Source organism: Clarias gariepinus, chromosome 24 (assembly GCF_024256425.1).
Source record: "Clarias gariepinus isolate MV-2021 ecotype Netherlands chromosome 24, CGAR_prim_01v2, whole genome shotgun sequence".
Taxonomy (NCBI): domain Eukaryota; kingdom Metazoa; phylum Chordata; class Actinopteri; order Siluriformes; family Clariidae; genus Clarias; species Clarias gariepinus.
Genome location: NC_071123.1, coordinates 19346391 through 19356000, shown reverse-complemented (window position 1 = coordinate 19356000; position 9610 = coordinate 19346391). Strand labels below are relative to the sequence as shown.

Genomic DNA, 9610 nt, shown 5'->3' with positions numbered 1-9610 from the left:
AATGAGGTAAATAGTGAAGATGAGCCGCTGTAAAATGTGGGCAGACTTCAGCTAAAGCAGCAGATATGTTTATATGAGGAACAGAAAAGGTAAGAGGAGTTAGCATCATGCTAAAGTACATGGTAGTCACCAACGACTCAATAACCTGTTAAACTAATCCTCCAAATACACCGTGGAATTGTGCTTTCTAACAGTGTGTTTGTGTGAGTTAAGTTGTTTAAAAGGATGACTCTCTCTTTCTGTGTGTGTTTAGGATTTTATTAGTTTCAACCGACAGAAAGAGATAAAGATGGCGACTGCAAGCAGTAAGTTACATTTACAGAGATCAATTTATCTGTATTATTTCCTGGAGATTAAACTAACTGTGTGTGTGTGTGTGTGTGTGTGTGTGTGTTTCCTACACAGATGAGATTAAACTTATTGGTCCCAGTAATGTAGAGGAGTATGATCCCTCTGCTGTGACTCTCTCGTGTCGTCTGTCTCCTGAAATCAGTGCTGTTAACATGGAGATCCGGTGGTTTAAGGAGACAGACTGTGTTTGTGTCTATAAGAACAGACAGGTGACAAAGGGGAGACGTTACGAGGGCAGAGTGAGTCTGTTTACTCAGGAGCTGGAGAGAGGAAACGTCTCTTTACAGCTGAGAGACTGTACACGGTCAGATGGAGGACATTACCTGTGTCAGGTCACTGATGGAGACAGAACAGAGGAGATTACAGTAGAGATGGAAGGTAAGTGTTTCTTAACTTCACACTTCATAAACTCTACATCATCATCTGTGCTTTCCATCTCAGTACATGAAACACACACTCAGTATTCAGTATGAGGTTCAGTATACAGGGTGCTAATGTGGAGTGGAGTTTATTTTAGTCCAATAAACAGCAAGTGTGTTTTTCACTCTGATACACACCTGCACAAGGGCCTAAAAGCAGCAGCTTGTACAAATACTAATTAAATAGTGAGGGATAAGTGAATCACTTATTACTTTTCCTGCTAATCAGGGATTGGCTCAATATAACTTTACATCAGAGACATTTTTACATCATAGATGAAATTTAAGTACACACTTACTGTGGTTTTTAAATTGTTAGAGTTTAATTTAATAAAACAGATAATAAATACTCTATAGTGCTGAGAAACGAAACACACACATTGAGGTTAAAGTGAGACATACATTGGATTTCTGACTAACCTCAACTAACCTCAACTATAATGAGTAACCATTAAAATGTTTAAAAATATAAGTCAGTCTGGATAAGGGTGTCTGCCAAATGCCATACATGTAAATATCTGATGTTTGAGAGTTTTAGAATAAGATAGTCAGGTATCTGACTTGGCAGACACTAATGCACTGTGTACACACCTCTCCACTTCTGTACGGCTGTAAATTCATAGCAGCTTGTAGTGTTGGACTTACTTTTTTACCTGCAGCCTTGTTCTACAACCAGCACAGTAAACCATATAAACCTGGAGAACACGAACTGCACTGCAAATAGATTTGTCATCTTAACACAATATTTACTTTTCACAATATTTAGTGATTTTATTGTGGATTAAATTATAGCACTGAAACTATCACATTTTGCATAAGAGCTCTGCTAAAACACTGGAGAGCATTAATGTGTGACGGTTCACCACTAGAGCGCACTGTTTTATTTATTGTAGTTTTTTTGTTTGTAGACCTAGTTTCCCAGAAGGCACGTTGGTCAGGTGATGCGGGTGCGCATCATCATTAGACCTCTTATAAATAGCTGTGTATTCTAGGAAACTAGGTCGAGCGCCTTCCGCAGGGTCATATGACTAAGTGGCATTAAATCGCCTGGGAGAAGTGAAGTGTTCGCAGCGTTTTAGCGTTGTATTTGGAATTCACAGTGGTTAACATAAACTGGTTTGTGACTGGATTAAAGATGATTTCTGGGGTAATTAAGGAAGGTGAAATGGAGTCAGATGATTGGAATTTAATAAGTAGTGGGAGAAGACAAGAAAGGAAAAAAGTTGGAGAAATGAAGGAAGGTTGGTAGATAGCCAAACCAATAAGGGAGAGATGGAAGCTTGTTAATAATATGTAAAACAGAAGAGCAAAAAAACTAAGCGCAGAAAATGGAGAATGTTTGTAAGAAAAAAGTAAAGGGGATCAAAAGGTTAAATAAAACAATGAATGGGGAAAGGGTTGATAGTGTGTCAATTCTTTTGGAGTTTCAGGATTCAGTGCTTCCAGAAAGAGTTAAAATCAGATACATGAGCTTTGCAGTGAGGCCATATATTCCTCCTCCTCTCCAGTGTTATAGATGTCAGAGATATGGGCATATAGCAGTGGTATGTAAAGGAAAACAAAGATGCCCCAAGTGTGGAGGTGAACATATAGTTGAAAATTGTGAAGAGAATGTACAAGACAAGTGCTTCAATTGTGGGGGACAGCATAGGGTAACATACAGTGGGTGTAATGTGAGGAAGAGAGCTGTGGAAATTGAACAAGTAAAAGTTGTAAACAATATAAGTTACGCAGAGGCAGTGAAAATTGTTCAAGAGCAAGGGAGAAGTGATGGTACTAATGGAGATGGGGATATCTCAAGACAGGAGGTTGGTCAAGTGGAGGAAAATAGCACAACATTAACAGTGGAAAGGCTGGTTTTGTTCATTACTTATGTGTATCAATTGCACTGATCAAGTCAGACACAAAACAGAGAAAATTAGGAATATATCTTGGAAAAATGTTAATAAAAGGCTGGAAGTCGATGGGAAGTCCGGAGGTACTGGTGATAAGACAATCTGAATATCCTACAGCGGAATGCAAGAAGCTTGTTAGCAAATAATACAAGTGTCATATGTATTCAGGAAACCTGGCTTAAACCAGTGTTAGATTTTGGTATTGAAGGATATGAAAGTGTATGCAGAGATAGAAAGGAAGATATTCTTATTCTATATAAACAGTGCATGAATGTGACCATAAGCAGGAGGTAAAGGACCTATGTGCGTACCAGAAAACGGCAAAGGGAGCAGGGGCACTGTATCCTAAGCTGTTTATAAAGTAGACACTGTTTTTTTTGTTTTCATTTTATAATCTTTCTCGTGTTAACCTTGTACTGTACAATGTATATTCATTTTTCATGAATTACTGTAAATAAACTACATATGCAGTTGATTTACCAGAAAGGACTTTTATATATATAATTTTTAATTAAAAAATATTATATAAAAATTATATATGTATACTATAATATATATACTATATATATATATATATATATATATATATATATATATATATATATATATTAGCATGAATATTTATACATTTGGAATCTGCATCTACATTTTCATGTAAAGAATTAGTTTCAGCCGAAACTCATGATCAATGGTTTAGGTAAAATGGTTTAGGTAAAAAACATCTGGTAAGTTTAGTCAGTCACTTACTTCAGGTCTCCAAATTAAATCATGGAGAGAAACTTCTTTTAAATAAATTTCCTTTACATAAAACATATAGTGTGGAGTGTAAATACTGACTGTGATTATATTTCCAGTTCAGTTCATCACATTAGTTACTTATACTTACATTACTGTGATTACAATAACAGATAATGTCAAATCTATGATCTAAAACATTCTCCTGACAATAAAATCATTATACATGTGAAAAGTAACACAAAATGATTAGAACTGAACATATTACATATTTATTATTAATGCTGTAACTTCCCTATTTCCCTGATACAGATAGAAATGTAAATAAATGTGTCCATATGAAGTTATTCATCAACTGATCACAGATGTGTTACTGCACTGAGTTTTCAATTGTTTAAATATAAATGATTTACTATTCACCATCTGTTGATATTTTAATAAATATATAAAAATATAGCTAAACCTTTGTTTTTAATGCACATGGTTAAGATTGTTTATCAGCTATTCTGACTGTAAATCATATTTTTTTCTTATTATATTTTATCTAACATTTTATTTCTCTCTGTTGTTTCACACAACACCTTCAGCATGGGTAAGTAAAAAAAAAACTCGACTTCACACTAATGATAAACACTGATATTATATACTGTAAACTTATCACATATATTAGATTTTAAATCAGGAATCAAATAGAAACATAAACATTTTCAGATGATGTTTATGTGAAGAACTGTGATCAGTGAGATTCCACTTCCATCAGTCAGCTTCTTTCCCACAATGCACCTGTGTGTAACCCCACTGCACTGCAATAATGTAGACAGAGACGTTTACCATGTCGAGTAAAAGACACAACAAACATGTAACATATAACACACACCACTGCCAGACTCCATCAGAATCTCATACAGAATCATATAAGAATAAAAATATAACATTTCCCAGGATTCCTCTGGATGGAACAGTTGTCTATTCTGCAAGTGTCCAAGTAACATATCAGCATTTTTGTATTATTTTCATAAGCTGTGACTCATAATTGTGTTCTTACTGAAACACAGAGTGACATGACATTTCCTGACACTTCACAATAAACATAAATCAGAGCTTTAACAGTGTTCAGTGCTTGTAGACAGAATAATTGCCATCACTCGCTCTGCATAACAATCACACCATATTGTGAAAAAGCATTGAAGAGTTGACTCGGCCTAGCGTTTAGTCTCTTTAAGCTAACAGTAGTAAGTCATGTTAATGCACACAGCATAAAGACGACCTGACTGAACTGAGAACAGAAGTCCTTCACTTCATTTATAAAACTTCTATAATAGGAGAGAGGGATTTAGGAGTGAAAGAGAGAAAAACAGAACGAGATCACACATCTTCCCAAGTCTACTGCGACATATCATATGCTGTCGTAACCAATATATAGACGAGGCAGTAGCAAAGCACATCATTCTGTTATCTGTTCAGTGTTTTACATTGATAAATGTCTGTGTTTTTAATTAAAGGAAGTGGGAATCTGATATTCTGTATATTCCTTTATGTACTACAATAGCACATAGATATATTACAGAATATTTAACTATAGATTTAAAATACACAGGGGGAAATGCACATATACTGACATACTGTATATTGGTAAATACATGCAGATATCAGAAAATCGTATTTTCCAATAAATCACAAGATATTTCTGTTCCTTAAGGGGAACTAGCGGTATATTAGCACAATGCTACATTATACAGATTTACTGTGTGTGATGACTGATTGTTGTCTAGTTTTCCTCTTTTTTAATAAGACACACATCAGCTGTGTTTTAACCAGAGTAACAGTTACTTTCACATTTTCACATGGAACAATTCACATTTGTAATCATGCGTTAAATCTTCACTCTCTATTATTTACTTTCACAGGACCTGTTAGGTGAGTATAAAATCCTCCTCTAATAGTAATGTGTTGATGCTGCATGAATAATATATTTATTGTGCAGATGAAATAGATTGGACTGTGCTGTGTGTTCAGAGTGCAATAGCACATAGATATATGAGCATCATGAGCATAGTGTAGTGAACACAACAGACTGTGATCGCTGGCAGAACATTCATCATGCTGTTGTCTAGTTTATCATAAGTGTTCTACACACACACAAATCTGACCTACACACTGATACTGAGAGATGACTAACATTACTGTAGTGTATGGTGTGAGTTAGAGAGTTCACACTGGATAATGTGCAGGAAAGAGATTCAAAGTGATTGTAATACTGGAAGTGCTTTAAGATGTTTATTTCTTTCTTTTTTTCTTTATTTATTTTTGTTAAATCAGCATGAGTGTAGTGGTTAGCACTGTTGCCTTGCACCTCCAGGATCCGGGTTGATTCCCAGCCAGGCTCGATTCCCGTCTCTATGTGCATGGAGTTTGCATGTTCTCCCCATGCTTGGTGGGTTTCTTTCAGGTACTCCAGTTTCCTCCCAAAGTCATGTACTGTAGGTTAGGTTAAATGGTGTTCTGAAATTGTCCGTAGCGTATGTGTGTGTGCCCTGTGATGGACTGGCGCCCTGTCTAGGGTGTACCCTGCCTTGTGCTCTAAATCTCCTGGGATAGGCTCCAGGCCCCCCGTGACCCTGAATTCAGGATTAAGTGGTATAGAAGATGAGTGAGTGAGTGAGCCGAAAGAGGAAAGATACTGTACAAGTCAGTACAGGAGAAAAACAGACTTTTTGAAAACAGCTAATGTTTGTAGCTTATACTTACTCTGCTTTTTTTTCTTTTTAACAAGCTGCCTGGGTGTTTCAGGTGAGTAAATTATTATAAAATATTTGAGCTGGGAGCGTAGTGAACCCCTTATTGATAATGGCACACACACACACACACACACACACACACACGCACATACATTTCATGTTTAAATTATATTTTATTTAAATACAGTATGGAGTCAGGTATAAAACCTTCACACACTGATTTATTCTCTTCCACAGAGTGACAGAAAATGGACAGAAGATGAGAGAATAAAAATGGAGAAATCTGCTTTATGTGTTGATGAGTGTGGAACTAGTTAACACACCTGTTTATGTGTACAGTCTGAAGTTGATTAATAACCTCTCCATTAAACATCCAGTCTGACATTCACAACATAAATTAGAAGGTATTATTTACATAATGTGTTAAAAGTTTAGGAGACTTAAATGCAAAAGGAGAATGGCTGTGAGTGCTATTGGAAGAAAATACATCAGTCATGTAACATACGTAAAGCCCTATACATACTGAAGGAAAAATAATTCTACAATTTATTATTGTAGGGAAATATTTAATTCAATTGTGTGTTTCATGATGTTATGTGTTCTTATGAACAGAGTGTTTTATCTATGACCTCGACACACTGCTTTGAAGGAGGTGGTAATTCACAATTCTACAGCTGAGGAGAACCCAACAGATGTGTGCATTGTTTTGGAGGGCACCAAAGTCCTAATAGGTTGTGGAAACAGAACCACAGCTTCCATGCTGGTAATGGGACTGATTTATGTCCTCAAACTTGAGAACCCCAAAACACTAAAGTACACCCCAGTGTTCCAGAAACTGTTTTTGAAACTTGATGGAACAAAAATGGTAAAATGGGAGTCTCAAATGTAAACTAATGGAATGAGCTGCCTGTACTGTAAGTACAGACTTTTTGCCTCATGCAAATAATAATAAGACTCTTATTTCCAAATACATTGAATGCAAGAATGTTCTTTTGCACTTAATTATTTCAAAAAAAGGGAAATGTAAACTGTACTTTGACTTAAAACATCAATATTACATAAAGTTTGTTTTTATTTAAATGCATTGTGAGGTGTTACTTTTTAATTAGTTTTAAATGTTTTATAAATAAAATGTTATTCAATTCTTAGAAGAAATTTGTAATGAGGAATATTAGGTATAACTTACCTATTTTTTGTTGTTGTTTGTCACAGCTATTAATATTAGGTACTTTTTATGCAAATTTATAGGATATAATCTACCCAAACAAAATAAGTGCAATTTTTTACCTCACATTTATTGAGTAGATTCTATTTTTTTTTTAGTGTATCTATCTATATGTATTATGGATTCTGTGTATTTTTTTTATTTATTAACAATCTACTCATCAATTCAATTTCTTTACTTTATTTTTTTCCCTTTTAACATTTACAGTATGAGTGTGCCCCCTTGTGGACGATCTAAGTGTAGTCAGCAGTACTTCTTCCTTGTTGTTTAACGGCGTTTGGAATCCAGTAGGTTACATTACAGTCATCTGTAGGTCTCATTCTCCCTCATCTTCCCGGCCAAGAAACATAAAATGTACCAACAGCAAACAATGAAGCTGTAAAGGGTCCATGTCAAGATAAATTTTATAATAAATGTTGTAAACTATGTTAGTTTTTAAAATGTTGTAGGACTGACCTAAGAGGAAGCACAGACATACACAACACATGAATACGGGCAGTGTTACTGATGAAGCATCTCGTCCATTGTACTTTCTTGTGTACGCGGCCTTGTGTCTAAACGCCATAGTGCATGTGAGAATAGTTTTAATTTAATTTTAATGCACACAAAAGTGTGTGAGTGAGAGTGAGAGAGTGTGTGCAAAACTGCAGTGATACAGAGAGCAAAGAATAAAACCCTATGGATTAGTAGGTAACGGATCGTAGGTAGTAGGTAAGTGATCAGTAAAAGAGATTCCACTTCTATCAGTCAGCTTCTGACCCACGATGCACCTGTATGTCTCCACTCCACTGCAATAGATAAACCGTTAATCATATCAAATAAAAGACACAAAAACGTGTAACATATAACACAGATCACTGCCAGACTCCATCAGAATCTCTCTCCTCTTATACACTCCACTTTCTCCTGCACTAATAAGGAGCTACACCTCAGTATGGGGACGAGATCTAAATACACTGATGAGGCGTTAATGTTCTCCACATACACAGATCTGTATTTACACACACAGCAGTTGTATATTTGTATGAAAGTGATGGAATAAAAACACAAGTTAATGATTCATTTGTTTCTAGATGTGTCACTTTTCCCTTCACAGTTATGTTTCTGTAGCTGATAAATTTCTCCAATGTGTGGAAATGATTATCAGCACAGTGTAACAGAATGTTATGATTTACTCTGTGTAATTGTGGGTTAATTGTACATCCTTAACTAGGTTAACATTTATTATAAAGAAACACTAAAACTGTTCCATTATCAGATTAACAGTTCTGTTCTAATTTTTTTAATTCATCATTAAACTTTGACATCATGCACAAAACATTTACACTTTATTATTCACTGCAACAGGTTAGAGGGGGCGGGGTGAGAAAGACATTTATTTAAAATTATATACTGTATATGTTTAGGTTACTTGATCACTGTAAAATAACACTTTGCATCATGAGCATAGTGAAGTAAACAAACAGACTGTGATCGCTGGCAGAATGTTCATCATGCTGTTGTCTAGTTTGTCATTAGTGTTCTACACACAGAAATCTGACCTACACACTGATACTGAGAGCTAATAAGCCTAAGGTTTTTGTTTGATTGTAATTTCATAGTAATAACTCCTTCTTAAATTTACAGAGACTGACTGATATTACTGTAGTGTACACTGCAGAAAATATCACACTATTGTTTAGTCTGATCCCCTTTAGCTTTGGCTAGGTTCCGTAATGTGGTAGCCAATTTTTGTGTAAAAATGCTTTGTCATGCTCACAAAGCCAAATATATGCCCATGTTTTCTGGGATGAAAAAATGCATTAGTGAGATAACCTGGTCATTCAGTACATTCAGGTAGCCAGATTTTTTTTTTCTGAATAACCTCATTAAGAAGTGTTTTTCTGATGGCCACGCAGTTATTTAGATCCAATCAAACAAAATGTTCATATTTAATATTATTGCATATAAAACACAAAATGTACAAAAATATTTTTTTTTAGGAATTTTAGCAAGCTTTCTTTGTATTTTTATCAAATCATCAACAAATAGACATTTGGGTTATTCAGGTAAGTAAACTGTTCTAAACTATTAAAGTTAATAAATCAATTTCTCATACTGTCAGCATAAAAAAATATATATATATTGAATCATTATAATAAGTCTCAGTGAGGAATTACCATAATGGAAGTTCCCAGTAATACTAAGAAAAACTGTCTAAAACGCTGAATAGAAATATGAAAATTAAACTTTTTGTTAATGTTACAA

General features: G+C 34.9%; 1 protein-coding gene and 1 long non-coding RNA gene across 2 annotated transcripts; both read left to right on the top strand.

Annotated features, from left to right (window-relative positions):
- The first annotated feature begins 257 nt into the window (after positions 1–257).
- On the top strand, positions 258–4460 carry LOC128512607 (butyrophilin-like protein 2). Its single transcript, XM_053485961.1, has 3 exons — positions 258–305; positions 406–729; positions 4456–4460. The coding sequence occupies exons 1-3, from the start codon at positions 290–292 to the stop codon at positions 4458–4460; spliced, it is 345 nt and encodes a 114-aa protein (XP_053341936.1). The 5' UTR covers positions 258–289.
- Positions 4461–5330: 870 nt separating this feature from the next.
- On the top strand, positions 5331–8421 carry LOC128512109 (uncharacterized). The gene is made up of 2 exons (XR_008356235.1): positions 5331–6190; positions 6376–8421. It is a non-coding gene; the product is annotated as an uncharacterized LOC128512109 (long non-coding RNA).
- The last annotated feature ends 1189 nt before the right edge of the window (positions 8422–9610 follow it).